Source organism: Pelodiscus sinensis, chromosome 28 (genome assembly GCF_052426305.1).
Source record: "Pelodiscus sinensis isolate ZL-2025 chromosome 28, ASM5242630v1, whole genome shotgun sequence".
Classification (NCBI taxonomy): Eukaryota; Metazoa; Chordata; order Testudines; family Trionychidae; genus Pelodiscus; species Pelodiscus sinensis.
The window spans coordinates 15,308,006-15,331,520 of NC_143079.1; the positions used below are offsets into that span (position 1 = coordinate 15,308,006).

Consider the following 23,515-nt stretch of genomic DNA (forward strand, 5'->3'; position numbering starts at 1 on the left):
CCCACAGTAGCTGCCTGGGAAATATCCTGGCTCTGCCAGAACCAGCTAGGATCCAGAAAGGTCCCACCCATGTGTGTTCCCACGGTGGGGATCCTGTCCCTATTTAACACCAACCGTCTACCCACCAGTCCGCAAATGTTCCCAGGCAGCGGATTGAGTGGGCCGAGGATGCAATAGCAGGTTCTCTGCTGGAGTCCCCCGCTACGGTTATCCACAGAACGTACACGGTATGAGCCGCAGCATGGCCAGCAGCTCCCATGCTACCCAGCCAGTGTTCCCCACTTTAACCCCCACAAGGGTGAGTCCGTTCTCCCGGGCTTAGTCCTCTGCTCAGACTGCCAGCAAGGACGGGCCCACTTCCCCACCAGCAACTGCCCTGAAATCAACCCAGATCCCAAGCCACGGGAACGTGGAGGCAATGCCGGCCAGCCCCAGGGCCAAATGCTTCAGGCCGCCTGCACTTCCCACACGGGAGTAGCAACTGCAGCTGCACTGGCCTAAGTGGCTTTGATGCCACCTCTGAATCGGCACCGTATGCTCCAGGGGACTGAACAGAACCTGTTTCTCGATACTGTTAATGATCAGGCAGCGGCGGCGATTTAGGTCTAGACATGGCTGCATGCGGCCTGCTTTGAATGAAGAGGAGACTTTTTTTTTTCAATATGCCTGCCATGGCATGAATAATTCATCCTAACGATTAACGATCTTGGCTGAGGCAAATAGGCAGCAATTACTTTAGCCCCAGAAGAGGCCAGGACATGTGGGATGAAGTAGCAGGCTGGGCTGAGGGTGCCGCAGACCCGACTGTGTCTGCCTGCATGTGCCAGGGAACTCTTACGTGGTGGAGGGTGGCGTTCTAGTCCCACACGTTGCTCTCGAAGGTTCCATAAAGGGAACCACAGAAGGATGCTCAGGGTGGGGCCCCGAGGTTGGCGGGTGGCATAGGTGGTGGGGAAGTGCCAAGCGCTTGACACTTCTTAGCTATGTTCCTGACAGTGTTCTTAGGGGAAGGGATTGTCGCTCCCTGGGTCTGGACAGAACCTAGACCACTGTTTCTCCACCTTTGTTTATAAAGTACCCCTTTAAAAACATTAGAAGTACCCCCAGTACCTACAGTTTTCAGACACACAAAATTTGTTTCTACAATTGCAACACATTTCTTTAAACAACTTAATTGTAGCCAGGTGGGCGATGAAATGTTTGGGTGTAAAAAGAGCAAAAGTAATAAAGTGCTGTAAAACTTAAAACAAAAATTCAGTTTTCTCCAAATTTCAGTTGTGTGGACGTATCCCCCAGACGTCCCTCAAGTACCCCTAAGGGTACGTGCACCACTGACTGAGAAACACTGACCTAGACCCACAGGGCCCTGATGGAGCCACGGCAATGCAAATCAAAGGGAAGACCTGTCAGAGCTTGCCCTGGTTGGTGCATGAACTAGAACAATTCAAGACGATGGCAGTCCCTGTGAAAAGCCCCTGGGCCTTCCATTGCACAGTCCCAGCTGAGATCCATCCGTGCAGTCCCTCAGTCCTTTTGTGTATTGATGGCCCTCGAGGCAGGCTGGGAGGCGAAGGTATGTAGGGCAAACAGACTGTGTTTATACCCAACTTTCTCTGACAGCGAGTGGCTTGCTGGGTCACTGTTCTTGGTTAATGACGGTTTGGGGGGGGGGGGGCGGGGAGCGTGAGACTTGGCTGTGAATGCTGAAAAATGCTTTGTCTGATCGGCAAGCAGGGTGGTTTGCTCTGTGGCCTGTAACAATTCCCAGGCGGGTCTTGAACTAAGCGTCTTGGGGCAGAGGCATCGGAAGGACTGGTCTGGCCAAAACATGGTGCTCTGGTGTCTTGTGAGCAGAGGGAGGCCAGCGGGTAAGCAACACACGCCACTGCCGTTTACCTTACATTTAAAAATGCCCGGTGTCAGTCAAACATGCTTTACTGATGAGACTAGTCGGAGATTTCACTTGCCAGGCAAAGGGCACAGAGACCAAGTCTTAAAAGACACAATCACAGCATGTTTGACTGGCTGGAAAAAACCCCAGTGATTAGATCTACTTCCCAGGCTGGAGAGTGTTGATGCTGTGTGTCACTAACGGCCTCTTGTCGGGAGCTTAGTTCGGGTTCCTAAAGAAGTTGGGGTATGTCTACACTACCATCCTATTCGAACTAGGGTGGTTAATGTAGGCAACCGGAGTTGCAAATGAAGCCCGGGATTTGAATTTCCAGGGCTTCATTTGCATATTGCCGGGCGCCGCCATTTTTAAATGTCCGCTAGTTCGGACTCCGTGCCCGCAGCTACACGCGGCACGAACTAGGTAGTTCGGGTTAGGCTTCCTATTCCGAACTACCGTTACTCCTCATGGAACGAAGTGTACCGGTAGTTCGGAATAGGAAGCCTAATCCGAACTACCTAGTTCGTGCCGCATGTAGCCGCGGGCACGGAGTCCGAACTAGCGGACATTTAAAAATGGCGGTGCCCGGCAATATGCAAATGAAGCCCGGGAAATTCAAATCCCGGGCTTCATTTGCAACTCCGGTTGCCTACATTAACCACCCTAGTTCGAACTAGGGTGCTAGTGTAGACATACCCTTGGAGACTGTCCTTCTTCCACAGGACTGTATGCGGTCAGTGGGTGTCCAATCTGCTTACTGTCAGCTGGAGTCGCGCGTTCCGGGTTCCTTTGCTTTCAGCCTCAGTAGGGAGCTTGCGGAAACCTTGTGCTAGATCCCAGTGAGGTGTTTACTCCTCTGCCGTGTGGGGGAACAATCCTACAGCCAATTGGCTCTTCTTGGCTTGGATCCTGCAAGGCACGAGTACCTCCTGGGAGGGACGGGGGTACGCCAGCTCTTGTTGAAATCGGAGGAGGTTGAGTGCACTCAGCAGCTGGCAGAACTAGATCTTCCAAGAGTGAGCTTTGAGCCTGGAAGTTCAGATCCCAGGTCAGCTAAGAATCTGTTCAGAGTTGGGGCTCTGGTTCTGGCCTATGTGGACCACATCTGACTCCTTCCTGCTTTTTCAGGGAAGAGGGGAAAGGTTTAAGATCCAGGGGTTGTGTCTAATTGACACGTTGGAAAAAGCACAGTGCACGGCGGCTTCCTTCCCACGCTGCAGACAAGAGGAATTAATGCAATTAAATGAATTCAGCGCTGGCATGCCACTATTTCACTAATGAAGGGTTAGAACCAGTCGTCTCTGGCAGTAGGAGAGGTGAGTGTTGCTGTGACCGGTTGGATCACAGAAACCCCCTTGGAGTTGTCACCCTGTGCGCTGATCAAGCCACTAACCCACCTTCCTGCCCCCTGGGCCTCCCCACCACCCTGGCCTACTGGGCCAGAAGTTCTGGTCTCCCCCAGCCAAAGCACACAGTTGGGGTTACTGCCTCCCTGCTAGAACTAGCTCAGCTCTGGGAGGGCTCAATTATAGGGCTGCTGACAGCACTCGGGAAACCAACCTGCAAAAGGGGCCAAAATCCCAAACAAATACGTCTTACTCTGTGTAAAAATTTTACACAGAGAAAGCCCACTGGGCCGGGTCAGTCCTTTATCCGTGTAAGAGAGAGATGCACAGTGGTTGCTTCCCCCAGGTAACAATTATTTACACCAGGCTTGATGCTAAATACAAATGTTTTTATTAAGAAGAAAAGGTAGGGTTGAAGTGGCTGCAAGTGAAAACAGACAGATCAAAGTAAGTTACTAAATTAAAATAAACAAAAGATGCCAGCTAGCTCTAGTCCACTAAGAAACGTGTTACATGCAAATTCTTACCTTGAACAGTTGTTCTTATCACAGGCCAGAGTTGATCTTTTTCTAACCTGGGCCTGGTGGCTTCGCCTTCACCCTTTTGCTACAGTTCTTTGTAGCCAGGTCTCTTCACGTGTATCCTCTTAGGGTAGGTGAGGGAGTTTTAAAGGCCAGCTAAAGACAAAAGCTGATTGCATTCCTTTCCATACATAGACTTTCCCCATTGGTTCAGTCTCCCTATCCTCATGCGAAAATACCAGGTTCAAGATGGATACCAGCACCAGGTGGCATGGTCACATGTCTTTGTAGGACCAACCACAGTTTGGGACAATCAAGACCATTCGCAGGTCATTGGTTTGTGTACTGAGTCATTAAGTTCCTAAAGTGTCTCTAATGGCTCTCGATAGCACATTTAGAATTAAAACCAGATTCACTCTTCATATTTCTAACTTCACATACAAGAATGATACACGCACAAAAATAGGACGTACAGATTGAGCAGATTGTAACTTTAAAATGGGTAAGGCTTTTGAACCTTTGAGTCCCCTTCCATGCCCCTCCTCTCCTGTTTGAGGTTAGCTTGGAGGGGTCACAAAGTTTAGGGGTTTGCATCAGACCAAGTGAAGAGCCCCCTTCCTCAGCGCCAGCTGGCTTAGAAAGGTACCTATGTCATTTCTGTCCACATCACTTCTTGGATTGGGGAGAGCTTTGCCCTCCCTTCATACAGATACCAAGGGGAGAATAAGGCCCTTACCCATCACCGGCATGACCCTTCCAAGTGTCTCTCGCACTGATTAGCGCTTCGTCCCTGTGAAAGTCAGTGAATAATGAAGCCCTGTCTGTCAAGGATCAGCAAAACAATGTTACCTGGGATTCATCTTGCTGGGGAGTTGCCTGCCACGTCCCCCGTTTCAGAGCATTGTGTCAGGAATATAATGAAAAGACCTGTCTCGTAACAATTGCATTAGCCACTGTGGTGTCTTGCATGGCCTCAGGTGGCCAGCAGCGTGCTCGACTTGGAGCTTTCGGTGCTTATGTGAGTACTACAGGCACTCTCTGGTCCAGCAACATCGGGGGCCCGGCATGATTTTAATTAGCTGCATGTCCACTTACAACGGGCATGGCCAAGTTTTCCACAGTCCCCTAAAGTTTGTTTACAGCCACCAATCCTGGCTCTCAGCGTTCTGTGCTGTTGTTTAGCTCTAATTTGCCCCTAAATGTCTTCTAAGAACCCAGCATGTTTAAAAGTCTCAAAGGGGAAGCAGTGTTAGTCTGTAACTTAAAAAAACTTTAAAAACTCTGTGCGTCTTGCTCCACTCAGCTGAAGAAGTGAGTTGTGCCCATGAAAGCTCATGATACTCATATACATTTTTTTGTCAGTCTCTAAGGTGCTACAGAACCATGGGGTTTTTTTCTAGTTTCTTTAACAACCCAGTAAGCAGTAGGGATATAATAGTGTATCTGGTTAAACAATAAGCCAATTAGCGGATGATTATCCGTTAACATTAGTGGCTACACACAACACCCTCCTCCCATTGCTCTACATTGAAAGTATTTTGAGAACCGGCCGGCAGGCAGACAGGCACACTGGCTCAGTCCCAGCTTGTGCTGGATCCAGCAGCTACCCACCACTGTGGCTCTGCAGAGCTGCAGCGGGGAGAGCTGCTGAATTCGATGTGAGCCGGGACCAAGCCAGAGTGCCTGCCCACCAGCTCTGAAAGTGCTTCTTGTGCAGAGCCTCAGTGGGGCTAATTGTAGGGGCCTGGCATGAGCCAGGACTGAGTGCTTGCAGTGCTAGCCCTAATCGATTAATCGTGTCTCCGACAGAAAACTTGGCATGTACACAATTAACGAATTACACGCTTCCTAACATCCCCAGCAAGCAGTGACCATGCCGGCAATCCTGACCTTCCATGGTCTGGCAAACTCTGTGGCTCAGCACCGGTCAGGGTGCCGGACGAGCGAGGTTCAAGCTGGACAGACAGGCATGAATGGAAGCGTTTTTGGAACAGGCGCCCGATGAGCGAGTGAGTGCTGTGAGCCGTCCTGTGAGCTGCTGAGCGGGTCCGGAAAGCTGCCCTGGAGTGAAGGGTGCTCAGCACCCCGGGATGCGCTTAGCGCCTCTTCAGCTCAGGAGCCGGCTGCCCACACGTGGCAGGGGATGGAATTCCTAAGATGTGGGGGCTCGGCAGGAGACGCCACAATCCGCTTGCAGGGTATTAGCCATCGCCGCAGCCCCCTGGCAGCCTGGCCGCTGGGGCTGCCCCACAGAGGAGGGCAGGCTTGCCACCACAGCGTGCTCTCTCCCCATGGACGTTCCCAACGGTGGCTGAGACTAGCAGCTGCCTGGAACACGGAGCTCTGCAGGGTGCCGTGCACACGTCTGAGGCAAGGGGCTCCTCGGACAGGTCCAGGGCCAGGGCGTCTGTGGGCCGGGGCAGGTCCCACACGCCTTGCGCTAGCAGGACCGTTGGGAAGCCGCTGACCGGCGTCTGGGCACAGCTGCTTTGCGCGCTGCCAACTGGCGGCGTAGCCCAACCTCACGGGCCTGGCTTTCTCAGGGGGCTTGGGCCGCGCCGCTCTTGGCTCCAGGAGACGGGTGTCTGTCTTCCTGTGCAAACCCAGCAGGAGAGAGGATAACGGGGGGGGGGGGGGAATACAAAGCGGGGGGGAGTTGGCCCCACTTCAAACAATCTGCTCTCGAGAGCACATCAGGAGGCTGCTTCTCACCCAGCGCCCGCGCGCCCCAGGGTGCTGCGTGCCCAGCAGAACCCCAGCAAGCCGCTAAGCCCAAGGGCAGGTTCGCACAGCTCGTGTCTGGGAAACGCGCTGGTGCTCAAGGAGCTCGACGGAGGCCGAGCTGGCTGGTAGGCGGGGGCCAGGGCGCCCCAGTGGCCGGGCAGTGATTGACGTGCTAGTGGCATGGTCCTGTTCGGGCTCTCGACAGGGTGACTCCTGGACTGTCTCCCACTTAAGGGGCTAAGGGCCCGAGCTGCCGGCAACAGCAGACTCGAAGCTCTCAGGCAGAGCCGCTGCTCGCGGGTGGGGAGGACCCGCACGCCCCTCACGTGGCCCTCGGAGACACATCCCCCAGGGCCCCGCAGACCATCGCAGCGGCAGGTGCTGGGTTCCGCGTGCTGTGCTCCGGCTTTGCCAGGAGGCATTATTCATGCGTGGGTTTGGCACAGCTCGTCTTCCGCACGCGCCTTCGGACACGTGCCCTGCGCTATATCGGATGGGCCCGGTGCTCTACCCGCACAGGCAGAGGGGTTGGCATCTGCACAGCCAGGCACCGTATCTGCGTCCAAACACGGCCAGGCCCGCGGCTATAGCGAGCCAAGCCCGTCCTGCACTGGACGAGAACGTGGCTCTTGCTAACATCCGCGGGCGGCGTGCTCCTCTCCCGGACGCTGGAGAAGCCGGTTGATTTCAGTGCCTGCCTCTGTGGCCAGGTGGAGGGTTTGGTCTGTATTTGGTTTTACCGTGTAGGGTATGTTTATGCTGCACTGTAAGCCCAGGATTCAAACTCTGGCTCTAGCCTAACCCATTTCTGTCCACATGCAACCCAGGCCTTGGACCCAGGGTCCCATGGGGCTAATGGGACCAAACCTGAGTCAAGCCCGGCCCCAGCTCTATTGCTTTGTGGTGCAGACGCAGCCCCGCTGGGAGCCTCCGAAAGGATCTCACCATCCCTCGGGCTGATTTTCTTTGACCTCTGCACACTCAAGGTTCCCAAGGCTGGACCATGAGTACACAGCGAGAGTGGCCAGTTTGGGGAGGTGCTAGAAAGTCTGGGGCGGGGCTGGTCGGACTCAGGCCTGTGTGATGCAGCGTAGATAGAGGAGCCCCGGGCTGGGACCCAGGGGTCAACAATTCCTAGCCTGGGGTTGCAGCTTAGCGTAGACACTCAAGCCTTTAACAAACCCAGGGGCTGCTCCCTTGTGTTCCACGAACCCGGGTGTACGCTGCCGTGTAGATGGGCCCAGACACGCAAGCGGCTTTCACTGCACGTGGCCAAATCCTGTGAAACAGGGATCAGGGTTGGGTGGGGGAAGACGACTCCACATCCCCTCCCTCCCTCCCTCCCTCATGTTGCATCCCTTTATCTGCTCCTTGTGCTGGCCATGGCTGCGTGAGCAGCTGAGCCAAAGCAAAAGCACCCAGGTCCTCCCAACTCCCTCCTCAAGCCTGCAGAGATCTCTATTGTGGGACAAGGTGGGAGGGCTTCCCCCCGGGACCATACGCTATGCCATGCCAGATTGCACCACAAGGCCACGGCCTTGCTAGCTGGAACGCTGCCAAGGGCAGAGAAAACTTTCAGTAATGCCCCGTGGTGCAGTTCTGTAGGGGGCAGGGGTAGAAGACAAGCAGCGAGTTCATCCCTGACCACTCCTTGAGCATCCTTTAAGACCCGAAACACGCGATGTGAAGTATCCTTAGCCAACGACAGTGCTGATGTCACTAAAAGTTGTCCCCGTAAGAACTCTCTGATCCAAGTCTCAGTGGGGAGTCACGTTCACCTGTAGCTTTAAAACCAACAAGCCGCCCTGTGGCATGTTGGGCTACATCTACCCTGCAACGCTATTTCAGGATACTGGAGTATCCCGAAACAGCTATCCCACGTCTTCACAGCAAGCCTGTTACTTCGGGCTCGCTGCTCCGACATCCCTGTAACCCTCATTGCACAGGGAGTAAGGGATGTTTCGGAAGAGCACTGCATTTTGGAATTTGGCACAGCGTAGACAGCGCCAAATGACGAAATAAGCTATTTTGAAATAGCATCAAAACAAGATATTCAATTTGCATAGCTCAAACTGCGGATCTTATTTCGAGTGGCGGTGCAGCGCAGACGCACCTTAGAGACCAACGCATTTATTAGGTCATCTGACGAAGTGGGTTTTGCTCCTGTAAGCTCATGACTTTTGTAAGTCTATATGGCGCCACAGGGCTGCTAGTTATCTCCTGCAGAAGCTTCCTTCCAAAGCCAGTAACGCCAAACGCTCTCCTCCCCCCGGTGTTAAAGAAATCGCTTGAGGCCCCTAAACGCCATGGATTTAACACCCCTAGTCCCCAATTTCCCCATTTTAAACATCAATGTTCAGCTTGCTTGCTGGGTTTTGAGCCAGTGGGGTTCATCGGTCTGTGCAGTCGCAAACGCTGGACGCTGCAAGTGCGAATTGCAGAGCGTGTTTTTCAGGTCCCCAGGAGCTGGGGCTTGGGAAAACGCACCTAACCCTGCACGCTCCAGGGATAAATCCCACGAGGTGCTGGAAATGCTGAGGAAGTTTGGCTCGAAAAGCTGAACGTTGGGCGGAAGCAGAACCCAGAAGCCCCCAACCTCCCTGGAAGGTCTGATTGTGCTCTGAGTGTGGATTTGAGCAGCAGTGAGCTGGCTTGGGGGCGGAAAACTCTGTGCTCTAAGCAATGGCCCCACCCCAGCCTTTCCCGCCGATCCCAGTCTTCCCGATCCTCCTGCGCACAACCGCCCACCCAAGCCTTTCCCGCTGATCCCAGTCTTCCCGATCCTCCTGCGCACAACCGCCCACCCAAGCCTTTCCCGCCGATCCCAGTCTTCCCGATCCTCCTGCGCACAACCGCCCACCCAAGCCTTTCCCGCCGATCCCAGTCTTCCCGATCCTCCTGCGCACAACCGCCCACCCAAGCCTTTCCCGCCGATCCCAGTCTTCCCGATCCTCCTGCGCACAACCGCCCACCCAAGCCTTTCCCGCCGATCCCAGTCTTCCCGATCCTCCTGCGCACAACCGCCCACCCAAGCCTTTCCCGCCGATCCCAGTCTTCCCGATCCTCCTGCGCACAACCGCCCACCCAAGCCTTTCCCGCTGATCCCAGTCTTCCCGATCCTCCTGCGCACAACCGCCCACCCAAGCCTTTCCCGCCGATCCCAGTCTTCCCGATCCTCCTGCGCACAACCGCCCACCCAAACCTTTCCCGCTGATCCCAGTCTTCCCGATCCTCCTGCGCACAACCGCCCACCCAAGCCTTTCCCGCCGATCCCAGTCTTCCCGATCCTCCTGCGCACAACCGCCCACCCAAGCCTTTCCCGCCGATCCCAGTCTTCCCGATCCTCCTGCGCACAACCGCCCACCCAAGCCTTTCCCGCCGATCCCAGTCTTCCCGATCCTCCTGCGCACAACCGCCCACCCAAGCCTTTCCCGCTGATCCCAGTCTTCCCGATCCTCCTGCGCACAACCGCCCACCCCAGCCGGCTCTTGGCTTGCAAGGCCTAAGAGCTCCGTGAGCATCCAGCCAGCTTTACCAGCCCAGCTGTCTGGATTTAGGCAGCAGGCAGCTGCACCCTGGTGCTGTGGTACCTTAAGTCTTGGGTAACTAGGCAACAAGGCTGATGCTTTTTTCACTGGAGCGGAGGCGGAGGGAAACGACTCCGTTCTGCAGATGCTGGGGAAAGAGGAGTCTGACCTTCCAAAACCAGGGCCTCTTGGCCTGATGAGGGATGCAGAGCAGTGAGCTGGCCTTCATGAAGCAGCAGAGGCCTAAGGCTCCCTGAGGTCCCAGCCATCCTGGCTGTCCATAAGCACCTCCCCACTTCCAATGGTTTCATGGGGGTGAGGCAGCAGCAGAGCAGTCAGGAGTCCTAGGCTAACCTGCTCCAGGCTGGGGCATCTGAAAACCAGGCATGTGGTTTGGTCTTTCACAGCTGATGGGGGAGAGGAAAAACATCAGAACAGCCGGACTGGGTCAGACCAAAGATCCATCTAGCTCAGAGTCCTGTCTGCCCACAGTGGCCAATGCCAGATGCCCCAAAGGGAATGAACAGAACAGGGTATCCTCATGTGATCCATCCCCCATTATCCATTCGCAGCTTCTGATAAACAGAGCCTAGAGACACCATCCAGTGCTCCCTGTATGCTGAGAGAGATTCAGATGCCGCCCAGGTGATTAGCAGAGCACCCACAGCCAGCAGCATGTATTTCTATTGGCGGTGCCCATCTGCACATACCTTGGTGCACATAAAATTTATTCTACACACAGATGGAAAAAGTAGAGAGAACATTAACACCATCCTTGCCCATCCTGAGCAGCAGAGGTTAACAGCTATTGATGGACCTGTCCTCCATGAATGTATCTAGTTCTTTTTTTTAACTCTGTTATAGTCTTGGCCTACACAACATCCTCTGGCGAGGAGTTCCACAGGTTGACTGTGTGACTTGTGTGACGTACGTCCTTTTGTTTGTTTTAAATCTGCTACCTAGTCATTTCATTTGATGGCCCCTCATTCTTGTGTTATGGGAAGGAGTAAATAACTTCTTAATGTAATCAGAGCTGAAAAGGGCTAGGGAGAAAACGTAGCTCCAGCATGCAGCCACCAATGCAAAAAAATATATATATATGGGCAAATGCTTTTAGGGGCACATTGATCTACTGCCCAGAGTTTAAGCCCAACTGGAAAAGACAGGCCCTGTGTTATGACCATAATGTGCAGCAAGAAGTGCAGCATATTTTATTATACAGTGTGCAAGCTTTCTCCAGAGCACATAATGAAAAACTTGGCAGGAAAGGGGAAAAAAGTGGGTTTTTTTGCCTTTTGGGCTCCTCCTTTGTACGCAGAAATCTCAGCATAGCAACTAGATGCGGCTAAGGCTTCTCACGCCGCTTTAGTCCTCTCAGTGGAGGGTTGATTCCTGCACCATATATTTCTGGAGCAGCCTTCACCATGGAAACCAGGGAGCTTTACTTCTTCCCTCAGCAAGAGATGCGGAGAAGCATGGGGAAGATTGATCAGAGTTCAAATCCCCCCTAGCCCGGTAATCTCCAGCAGGCCCCTTTGCTGTGGGAGAAAGCATCCCCAGACAGGCTGCCAGCCTCTCCGAGGGGAAAAATCAGACTGGGACGAAAAAGCCACAAAGACGCGCTGGAAAGAAGAGACGTTCCCTTTCGCGGGTGATCATGGGGCGGCAGAAGAAGAGGGGAACCGATGGGTGTAGTGAAAAGAGAATGGGCAGTTTATGTCTAGCCGCAGACCAAAGCATCGTGTCGATCCCTTAAATCAGGGATGGGGGACCAAGCTCCTGAGGCTCAGGCTCCCCCCCAGCAATGAGGAGCTCGTGCTGGTGCTCAAGCCCCTCCCCGCCCGCTCCCCACCCTTGCGGGGCTGGAGCACCAATCTACTGGCCTGGGATCCCCTCGACTCTGGTGTGTGAGGGGAATGTGGGGAGAGTCTTTCTCCTCCTCAGTCGGGGGCCATGTCGGTGAGGATTTGGGGGGAGGGGAGGTGGCTTCTCATTTATGTGCAGCCCCAGACTCATTTTTGAGGGTCAGCAGCCCCCAACCCAAAAAAGGTTCCCCGCCCCCGCATTAAATCTTTGGCCTGCCAGCCCTGCCTCCCTGGCGCGGCACTGATGTGCACCAGCCTCAATGCCCCCCGCCCTGCTGCTCTGTGTGCTGGCCAGTGAAGCAGGGCGGGGCTGGGATGGCCTTGGAGGGGAAAGCTTCATGGAGAAATCCAGGATTCCTCAGGGGGAGCAAAGTGGGGGGGGAAGGTTTCTAAGGGGGAGCTGAGTGAGGGGGGGGAAGAATTCTTCAGGGGGAGCAGGGAAGGGGGCAGGATTCCTAAGGGGGAGTAGAGTGTGGGGGGAAGGTTTCTAAGAGGCAGCGGGGGGGGGGGGAGATTTCTTCAGGGGGAGCAGAGTGGAGGGGGGGGAGCAGAGTGGGGGGAAGGGTTCCTCAGGGGGAGCAGAGTGGGAGGGGGGGGGGGAAGAGTTTCTAAGGGGAGCAGAGTGGGAGGGGGGAAGGGTTTCTAAGGGGAGCAGAGTGGGAGGGGGGAAGGGTTTCTAAGGGGAGCAGCGTGGGAGGGGGGAAGGGTTTCTAAGGGGAGCAGAGTGGGGGGGAAGGATTCCCAAGGGGGCTCCTCCTGCAGAATCAGCGTTCTGTTCAGACTCTTGCACCGTACCCATCGCTTTGGTACCGGCGAGCCTTCCTGAGGGCACAGGTGCAGGGTGAGCGGCAGAGGCAGCATTCCCCAAACAGCCCTGGGCCTGGCAAAGAGCTTTATTCCGGGCAGTTTACACAGGGAACATCACAAGGTAGGAGCATCCTCAGCCTACCTGAGCCCCAGCCTGCACTGTCCTCATAATTAATGACACACCTGAACTCCTCACCTCAGGCTACCTGGAATCAGCCACCCTCCGGCTCCCCCATTAGGGGACCTTGGGAAACCGGCATTGCATCGCTGCGGGGGGATTGGAGAGCAGCCTGCAACGCCCTGAGGGGGGGTTCCAAAGAGGCTGGCGAGAGGCTGTTCTCAGTGGGGGCAGGTGGCAGAACAAGGAGCAATGGGCTCAAGTTGCAGTGGGGAAGGTCGAGGTTGGATATTAGGAAAAACGATTTCCCTAGGAGGGTGGGGAAGCGCTGGGATGGGTTACCTAGGGAGGGGGTGGAGTCTCTAACCTCAGAGGTTTTTAAGGCCCCGTGTGATGAGGCATCTGCCCTGCACTGGCTCTTTAAGGGATTAAAACCAGCCAAGGAGAAGGCTGGAGCAGTGGAGCCAGCAGCCGAGGCAGGAATTAGCCAGTTCGGGCCCAGCTGAGGGCAGTATAAACGCAGGCTTCTGGCGGGGAGGACGCTCAGGCTATGTCTGCACTGGCGGCTTCTTGCACAAGAGCACGTCCACACAACCGTGTGCTTTTGCGCAAGAGCATCCATGGCAGTGTGGACGCTCTCTTGTGCAAGAAACCCCTGCCACGCGTCCACACTGCCCTCTTGTGCAAGAGAGCTTACACTTGTTAGAAAAAAGTGCAGCTCTTGCACAAGAAGCCCTCTCTTCCCACGCTTTACTGTAAGTCTTCTTGCACAGGAGCAGGCGGGCAGTGTGGACGCTCTGCGGAAGAACGGCCGTCCTTGTGCAAGAACCCGCCAGTGTAGACATAGCCTCAGACTCACTCTTGTTCTGGTTGTGGAGCAGGAGGGACCAGGCTGCCTGGGAAGCTGGAGGCTTCCTGGCTTCCTGACTTCAAGCAGGGCTGGGGAAAGGCAGGTAGAGCTGGGGAGGCCTGGCCAGGCAAACTCCCAGGCTGCAGGGCCTGAAGCAAGGCCTCAGGGTGCTAGGGCTGCAGGGAGGCAGCCAGGGCAAGAGAAGGCAGCAGGTCCCCGACCCCTGGCCAATGCTGAGAGGCCATGTCAGACGGCCGTGTGCCCCTGAGGTAGGGGTGAGATGTTGACTGGCAGGGGGTCACTGAGACAAGGTGGGCATAGGGGATTTGGGGGTTCCCAGCAGGGAAGGACCCCAGCGTGTCCTCTAGGAAGGGCAATACCCAGAGGGGAGGATGACTCGGTCTGGGAGGGACGTGCCATGGCTCTTAAACAGCATTCGAGGAAAACAGGTACCAGTGGGCGAGACGCCGGCCAAAAGGGGGCGCTCCAGAGCTGAAAATGGATTCCCAGGGTGACCAGCAGGAGGTGCTGTGGCGGTGGGGCCCTGCTGCCTTACAGCCCGGCTTGACAAAGCCCTGGCTGGGATGATTGAGTTGGGGTTGGTCCTGCTTTGAGCAGGGGGTTGGACTCGATGACTCCTGAGGTCTCTTCCAGCCCTGGTATCATCTTCTTCACCTCCTGCCCTAACACGCTCTGTAGCCCGGTTCCGCAGTGCCTCGCTCCACCCAAGAAGTGGCTGCATTTGCATGGGGACTGAAAGGACCCTGGGACCAAAGAGTGCTCTGTCAACGTGAACTGCTGCTGCTGTTGCATCCGCAGCACAAGCCTGGGGGAAACCAATGCGCAAGTAGCAAAGCCAGGCCCTGGCAGATGCAGAAATGTCAGCAGCCGAGGGAGCTGTGGTGCGGCAGAAATGCTGCTGCCAGGAAAGAGTCGCTCTTCTCGCCCACACAGGCTGGCTGCCAGCACCCGTGGGCTTTCTGTCCTCGCGGCAGCGCGCCATTCTGCCTCCAGCATCCCCACTCCCTGCGCAAGCTTCCTCTGAGCCCTCTGCGCCAAGCCATGTGCCACCTCTACCGAGGGTGCTAGCACCAAGGGGCAGATTGCAGGGGTGCACAAAGATCCTTCTCCCCCCTCACCCTCCTGCATTCTGCAAGGGCCAAGGAGATCGGAAAGGGCGCTCCCAGACTGCTCTTCCTCCGGGAAGGGAGGAAGTTTGCGCCTCCCTCCCTCATCTCCGCACCCTCCCCTTGAGCGGCCTGTGGGAAAATGCCGGGAGAGTTCCGAATGGGTCTGTCCGCCTCACATTTTCCATCAGCCGTGCGGTGCCCTGAGCAGGCGGGCGGCTGTGAACCTGTCTGGCTTGCGCAGTCGGGCGTGCCTCGTTGCTCTAGTCTCGCCTGTCAACGCAGGGCGACTTGCCGACACTGCAGCACATGTGCTGGTGGCAGCGGATCTGTTTCTGATACTCACCTGAAGGGCCAGGCTGCAGCTGAGGCTGACCGTGTCAATCAAGGCTCAAGCTTAGTTCAGGACAGTCGGGCTCGTGGGGCCTGCGAGGGCGGCGCGATGGGGCCAGCTGGGTCTTGCACAACAGGCCTGTCTTCTGTTGCTGTCCAGTGCGGTTCTCTTTCTAATTGCAAAGTCTGCACGCGGCGGAGGGGCGGGCAGGCAGCAGGACAGGGGAGCAGAGGCCTGCGGCAGAAAAACACTTTGTGAAGTTGGAGAAAATCCCCAACCCCCTCGGGAGAGGCCAGCATGCCAAGGACTCGTTTGCCGGCCGGAGGGAGGCTTTGCTCTTCCAAGCTGCACTAAAAGCTTGAGAATGAGCCTGGTTCTGAGCGTCTCCATGTCTGCAGTGAGACTAAATCCCTACACTCGCCCCTCGCCTTAGGCTAGTGGAAGAGAAACCCCCTGGAGACTGGGGTGGGGGAGGGGAAGGGGACAGTGTGGAAGTGGCCAGTAACGCAGGCAAGGGAAGGCACAGCATTGCCAACACGCCGGAAAGGTTGGAGCCACGGCATGGCAGGCCGGCTGCCCCAGCCACAGGGGCAGGGCTGGGGTTGCTGCATGGCCACCCTGCTCCCTAGCCTCCAGGGAGGGTTGGGGTGGGGGCAACAGCACGGCAACCCTGGTCCTCCAAATGGCCAGCAAGGATTGGGGTGGGGGTGGACTCCAGGGGCGGCCTTGGGCGGAAGGGACGGGGCTGGGCCTTCCCCAGCTGGGTCTTCACCCGCCGCCCATGGGCTCTACAATGAGAGTGTTTCACATTCTCTGCTCCCATCGGCCTCTGCCGTAGCCCAGACTCTGCTGCTGCCCCAGTGAGCCAGTCCCTTTCTGTGAAACACCAGGGAGCACCGAGCGAAGGTGTCCAGCCCCCGGCAGGGTGAATGCCATTCAGTGTCACTGAGCTCCTGGGAAAGACTCTCCCTTTAGGCAGGGGCAGTTCTCGGTCTGTAGGGCCGTCTGCCACCCTCTCTGGGGTACAGGCTGCCTTGGTGTGCAGCTTGCCTGCTTCCAGCTTGGTAGTGGCTTGCAAAGAGCAAGTCTCTCCCTGGCGGGATGGGGCTGGCAAGAGCTCCGCTATGGGCTTGTGGCTAAGGCTTCATTTGCATTCAAACTTGCAAATGAAGCCCGGGATTTAAATATCCTGGACTTCATTTGCATGTTCCTGGGCGGGCGCCATTTTTAAATCCCCTTAGTTCGAACTGACTGCCCACGGCTACACGCGGCTACACGCAGCTACACGCGGCTACACGTGGCTACACGCAACAGTCAGAAGTTAAGCTGAACTAAGTCCTTAGTTCGGATTAACTGTTACTCCTCCTGAAATGAGGTGTAACAGTTAATCCGAACTAAGTCCTTAGTTCAGATTAACTTCTGACTGCCGCGTGTAGCCGCGGGCAGTCAGTTCGAACTAAGGGGATTTAAAAATGGCGCCCGCCCAGGAACATGCAAATGAAGCCCAGGATATTTAAATCCGGGCTTCATTTGCAAGTTCGAATGCCTACATTAGCCACCCTAGTTCGAACTAGCGGGCTAGTGTAGACGTGCCCTCAGAGAATATGAATCTCTAGCATTGAAATTATCAGAGAAACCACAGGCTTTTGTTATCATAGCCTGGCCTGGAGGCTGGTTTTTAGCCAGAAAGTCTGGTCTAAAAGGAGACCTGATGGAGTCTGACCGAACACCTGAACTCTAGTGACTGTTGGTGAGGAAGTCAGGGAGGTACCGAGACATCACCCGCATCAGTCCCTACTTGGCTGGGGCTACCTCCTCTCTATATCCAAGCCCTGGTTCTGCAAGCAAAGCCCACCTGATCCACACAGGGAAGGGGGGAAAGGGGAAAAGCAGTGAGTGATGGAGGCATGGATAAGAGGAGCGAATGGGGGGTGGGGCCTCTGGGCAAGGCAGGGGCGTGTCTTTGGGGGAAGAGGCGGGGCAGGGTTGGGAAGGAGTGGGGGATCCCCACATGGGTGGGGGGTTATGTTGCTGCAAGAGATGAATAAACACATGTTTTGTCATGATGGCAACCCTTGATCCGTTTGTCTCTATGCACAGGTACCAAGGAGTAAAGTCTAGACAGCCGTGAAGATGAGCAACGAAACCACCCCCGAGGCAGTCTCGTCCCCCCCAGTCTCGTCCCCGCCCCCCCACGGGCAGCGTTACTTCGATCGGTTCTCTGAGGATGACCCGGAATATCTGCGCATTCGGAACATGGCAGCTGATCTCCGGCAGGACTTCAACATGATGGAGCAGAAGAAACGAGTCACCATGATCCTACAGAGCCCAGTGCGTGAGAGTGCCTGGCAATGTCCAAATAAGGGGCTGGGAGTCAGGGAATTGCGTCCTCCATTCTGTCTCTGTATCCTAAGACCTAGCCTCTCCACTAGCGGGCTCTCAAGTACAGGGGCCTCTATTTATTTGTTGGGATGCCCAGCTCTAGAAACCAGCTGGAGTCAATAGGAGCTGCAGGTGCTCAGGATTTCTGCAGATCCGGCCACTTAGCCATCAAAATGAGTGGCCAAATTCTTAAAATCTCTCAGCACATCGGGTGCGTGGCTCTTCGGAAATCCAGCCCCTGTCATGGGTGTTGGTCCCGTGCACACGTGGTCCGGAGCGCTGCTAAAATCTGGCCCCAGTTGTGAGTGATGGGCCCTTGGAAACATGGTCCAGAGCTCTGCTGAAATCCGGCCCCTGTCATAGGTGACGGATGCCTTGATGGGCGTTTATTCATCTCTTGCAGCAACATAAACCTGGTCTGGAGCTCTGCTAAATCTGTCCCCAGTCCTGTATAAACATGGTCCGGAGCTCTGCTAAACTCTGGTTATAGGTGTATAAAGTTGGACATAGAAAATGGAGATGGGCCCCTCATTATTAAAAGCCCTTTCTGCATGCATGAGGCTTTCTCCTCTTGGAGAGGTCCCCCAGGCATGCTCGATGCTTTGGAGATGGAGCAAAGAGAGAGCCGCTGATGCCCAGTGTCCTCGGTCAGGCGCTGCGCGTTCCCTTGTCCCAGCAGAGCTGTGAGCGTGGGATGCACGAGGCCTGTTTGTCGTGAAGCGCCCTGCTTGGGAGAGGAGCGCTGCCTGCTTTGCCGGGAAGACGCTGGCTCTGCAAAGTTCACAGCGTGGCTGTCAGGCGGAGTGGGCGCTGCCGTGTGAAATGGCTGACGATTCACTGCCTGCCGGGCTGTTTCAGTCTTTCAGAGAGGAGCTGGAGAGCCTTATCCAAGAACAAATGAAGAAAGGGAACAACTCCAACATCTGGGCCCTGCGACAGATCGCGGATTTCATGGCCAGCACCGCTCCCTCCGTCTTCCCCAGCTCTCCCATCAGTATGTTGGAGGATAACCGGTTTCTAGGGTTGGAGGGGGCGGGGGAGAACTGGCTTGTTGCCAGGTTACCAGACAGGCAATGCTGGGGTTTTGTGCCTCTTTTCCACTTCTTTATGACGGACAAAGCAGGCCTTAAAGCAGGGGTGTGCAATAAAACAGTGGTGCTACGCCAGGGTTAGCCCCTGGCTGGCCACTGCCACTTTATTTACCTGTGTCTCCATAGGCACGGCAGCTTGCAGCTCCTATTGGCTGCAGAACACCGTTCCTGGCCAATGGGAGCTGAGGGAAGTGGTGCGAACCAGAACATCGCTTCCCAAGGCAGTCCACCAGGAGCTAACCCTGGCCAACTGTGCCCGGCCCGCTGCTGTGTTAAAGTCTGTACTTTGCTGACTCTGTTGTAAGGGTTTCCCCTGTTCGTTTTTCATCTTAAAATCTCCAAGACTACCAAATCATTCTCTGGTTTTCCTAGATGTCTCCTTGGAAGATCAGAGAACTTGGAACTTTTCTAGCCTTTAACCAAAGAAATGGGAAGCTCTCTCTTGAACAAAAGAGCATCTTTCCCCCAAGTTGTTTTGCAGGAATTTGAGTTGAATAAGTGATAACAACAGAAATGTTCCCCCTGAATAAGTGATAACAAAAGGTATTTAAATACCCTAAATGTTATTCCCTAAAAGAGTAAACATTAGAGCTGTCTGAAATTTTTGGTTCAATTACTTTTTGATGCAAAATGCCCATTAAAAAAAATTCATGTTTTGCAAAACGTAAATATTTTAAAATGTTCTAGATTTCTAACCAACCAAAACATCTCCCTTTCCATCCCAATGTTTCCTCCCCCTTCTCTCCCCACCCTAATTTTTGTAGTGGCAAAGTGTTAAAAAAAATAGAGTAAAGAGACAAAAAAGAATTAAGGGGGAGAAGGGAGAATCCTAAAAATAAAATCAACCCTACTGAATTGCATTTAAAATGGGCCTAGGAAGAATGTTCCCCTGGTGTTTTTTCTCCAGTGCTTCCCATCCACAGGCTAGGACAGAGGCTGGCCCTTGTGGGATGAGAGTTAAGGTGTGAAGGTTCAGAGAAGAGACCCCAGAGACTGGAGCGTTCTGGGAGGTATCTTGTCTCTCATGTAGGGGAACAGATAGAGATCAGATGAACCAATTCCAGTAGCCCCAAAGCCTCCTTGCTTCCCAAAGCACCTATTAGCCATGATCCCCGCAAACCAGCTGACTGATCTCTGTTTCTCCTCAGGTCTCTCCACGGTGACACCCATCAACGATCTCCATAGCACCGAGTCACTGGCCCTGGCGAAAGGGGAGCGGCTCATGCGTTGCAAGGTTGGCAGCATCTACCGACTCCTGGACCTGTATGGTTGGGCGCAGCTCAGCAACACCTATGTCACGGTGAGGGCGGCCCCCGGGGTACATGGGTGTGGGCCGGGTGTGTACTGAGGCTAGAATATGACTGCACGCTGTCATTCTCCACCTCCGTGTGTGGAACTGAGGTGGAAGCATAGAGTTCTCAGTCCTCCAGTTACCAGAGTGGAGGGATGTAAGAAAAAAAGGAGTTCCACGTGGAAGACTAGTATCTAAACTCTGGCATCTCTCAGCTAACACTACACCTTGTAGCCAGGGCAGGATGGAATGGGACACTTGGCACCCTCCGTCCATGACACGCCAGATGAAGAGGAAAAAAAAACCCTCTCCAGCCTACAATGCCTAAGCACCTGGTCAGCTGTTACATACTATAAGTGGGAGTTGCAGGTTCAAAGTGAATTATCTCCTGACGTGTGCTCAGCTATGCCCTGCATCAGAGGACGTGATCTTAGCTCATGCGAATGCACACGTGCATGGTCAGAAAGCATCTAGCTGTGACTTCCACAGGCCGAGTTCACAGACCTGACTCCTCCGCTGGTTAGACAAGAATTCCCGTTCAGGCCATTCAGTTGCTCACTACTCAGTGGAGCTGGACTCAGCACCTGGGCCAGACACAACTAGTAGACACAGCCAAAAACCTAGACAGTGGCATAGACACTGGTGTGAAACGCCAGTCCCCTTCATCTTAGTCATCAAAGGCTAGGACAGGGTGGGCAATAATTCTTTGCCAAGGGCTCCTTCAGAAATTTTTGAAGTCGCCCTGGGCCCCACCAGAAGGAGTGGGACCTCAAGCGGAAGGGGAGGGGCCAGGATGCTTTCCCACCCACAGACTATAATTAGTCTGGGGGTGGAGGAACGCCTTTGCCCCCCCCCCCCAGAGGTTCCCCATAGGCGCCCATGCCCCTGGCGGTGGGAGGAGTCTTTGCACGCTCCTCCTTCTGCCCCTAGGCCAATCAGGGCTTGGGGATGGGGAAGCGTGCAAAGTCTCCTGACAGGGTGGAGGAAACGTCATGCGCTTCCCCCAGGCCCTAATTGGCTTGGGCACAGGGGAGTGGCAGGACCTCTGCAGGCTGGATCACGCCGCTTGGCGGGCTGGGATCCTACCCACAGAGGCCCTTTTGCCCACCCCCAGGCTAGGAAATAAATCAGCTGGCAGCTCCTGCACATTCATGTGGTGCGTGATCATGAAGCGTACAGCACCGTCCTCTTTGAATTTTTCTGACACTAACTTCTGTTTTGATTCAGCCACAATTTCTAGCTTTCCAGTTTCTTCCTCATCGTACAATATTGACACCAAGCTTAATCAGTCACGTTTGATTTTCTCAGTGATCTGAGACTGGAGGTTTGAAAGGGAAATGCAGATGAAAGGAATTGGGTTTGGTCTCTTAGCATTATAAGTAAGGTTTGGAAGGATTAGACTTTTATCAGTAAACATCAATGTCATCGCAGGCACACAAGCCAATGAAAAAATATTTCCATCAATAATAGTTGAAATTAACCAATAAATGCGGCGTGAGAACTTACTAAAGTCAAAATCCAGTGATCGAGACTTTTGAATTAGACTTTGTTGAGTGAATGAAGAGTAAAAACAGGTGTAGGGTTTGTTGATTTTAAGCTGATTTACCTTGTGCCATTTGAAATGTGATGTTGACAGCTGGTTGTTATAACGGTTTTTAAAATGTTAAATTTTTGAATCTCAACCTCTATTGTCGTTGAGAAAAGACAGATGTTCTTAGTGATCTAAAGAGGCACATGCTACTGAAAACTGCCCACTTAACCCTGACTCACCTCTTTTCTCTCTCCCCTTTCCTGTGCATTTCTTTTGGCAGCTGCGTGTCAGCAAAGAACAGGATCACTTCTTAATCAGCCCTAAAGGTCTTGCGTGTAGTGAAGTCACCGCTTCTAGCCTGGTGAGTGTGCTAAATAACAGGACCACCTTAGAAGCAGTTGATGGCAAAGAATTATTCTTGAGAGATGCTTTCATAAAAAGACCGAACATCATGAAAAATGTTTACAAATTCCACCCACCATATTTCTCAAAAATCTGAAGTTTGAAAAATGTTGGCTTGCTCCCGAGTGGTTTGAAAACTGTGGTGCAAAGGGGAGAGAAATAAATGGGGAAATATTCCCCCTTTCACCCTTGCTTGGTTGAAATTCAGGGTTTTACATTTTTTCATCACCATTTTGAAACTCCAAACATTTTGTCCACCTCCTATTTATAAGGAGGCTTCATCTGCTCATGGAGCCAAACCAATCTCCTGACAGACAGGTTGGCTTAATGTATGCCATCCAGCCAGGCAAAATGCATCGCTGGAGTCAGCTTCCCTTAAGCCGAGCTGCCGCAGCGTCTACACTGCGGGAGGCTGACGGGAGCACACAGTCCCCCCGGCTTCCCTTGCTCCTCGCAGAATGAGAAGCGCAGGACCCTCAGAGTTCGATTTGGGGGTGTACACTAGACCCACTAAATTGGATGCTAGAAGGTTGACCTTTGGAGGGTTGATCTCCGTAGTGTAGCCGTACCCTGGATGTTCACTAACTCCCCCGTATGCCGATGGATGTTCTCTTCCCCAACACGAGGCACTGGAAGTTGCAATCCCAGCTAATCTACAATTCTCCAGGACCTGACCTATACCCCGTACTTATCTCACTGGCTTAATTCACAGATTCCAAGGCCAGAAGGATCCATTGTGATGGTCTAGTCTGATCTGTAGAACGCAGGCCGTAGAACTTCTCCAAAATACTTTCTAGAGCAGATCTTTTGGAAGGGAACCCCATGTTCTTGGAAAGCAGAGCCATCCGGAAGGTGGCGCCAATGGGGTGACGAGGGAGCAGGCGTTCTGCGGATCTGGAGTGAGCCTGGGGAGTGTGGATCCCTCTCGCCTCCCGGGTAAATCTGTACTTTCACGCCGCCCGCTTTCCCTCTCGCTGCAGATTAAAGTGAACATCCTGGGCGAAGTGGTGGAGCAAGGCAGCACCAGTTTCCCCGTCGACGTGCAAGGATTCAGCCTGCACTCAGCCATCTACGCGGCCAGACCCGATGTCAGATGCATCGTCCACTCGCACACGCCTGCCGCCGCCGCAGTAAGCAGCCCCTTCGGCCATGCTTGCTCCCTCCTTCCGTTGGCCAGCTCTGGGCTGCTGAGGTGCCAGGGCTGGGGCGGAGAAGCTGAGAGAGAGGATAATAGTGTTGAAGCTGCTCAGGGTGACCCCGATTTCACAGGCGCTAACCTGAGGTGGCGAAGGTCCCATTAACATTCCCTGTAGGACCACAGGGAGAACCCTGCAGTAATTTATTCATAAGGGCCTTCAGGCTAGCTCCTCACACCCAGAATGCTCTGCTCCTGTCCCCGTACCCCCAGTAACACCCAGGCCCAGAGGGTTTACTTCTCAGCCTCATTCGCTGCACGGTTTCCCATGGTTTGCATTGCTGCTGTAGAGAACTGCAGAGTTCTCTGAACATGGGGAGAGAGGTCGGGAGAGTGAGGAATCCCAGGCTTAGTTCAGGCTCCCTGTTAATTGTGTAACATTAATAACACATGACTCGTCTCTGTGGTGCTGAGATCTTTGCGGGACCTCCCTGCTCCAGGAGTCTCTCAAACGCATCACTCCCTCGGAGGCTGCTCTCAGTGGCAGGAGAGTGGCCTCTTGCACGGCGGTAC

General features: G+C 54.3%; 1 protein-coding gene across 1 annotated transcript in view; it reads left to right on the forward strand.

Annotated features, from left to right (window-relative positions):
• The window catches only part of ADD2 (adducin 2), a 119,433-nt gene that overhangs the window by 63,253 nt on the left and 32,665 nt on the right, over positions 1-23,515 (forward strand). Inside the window, exons 2-6 of the mRNA XM_006129099.5 lie at positions 17,211-17,441; positions 18,351-18,486; positions 19,732-19,883; positions 21,686-21,766; positions 22,788-22,937. Coding sequence (XP_006129161.2) covers positions 17,244-17,441; positions 18,351-18,486; positions 19,732-19,883; positions 21,686-21,766; positions 22,788-22,937 — 717 coding nt within the window. The 5' untranslated portion in view covers positions 17,211-17,243. The remainder of the gene's footprint in view (positions 1-17,210; positions 17,442-18,350; positions 18,487-19,731; positions 19,884-21,685; positions 21,767-22,787; positions 22,938-23,515) is intronic.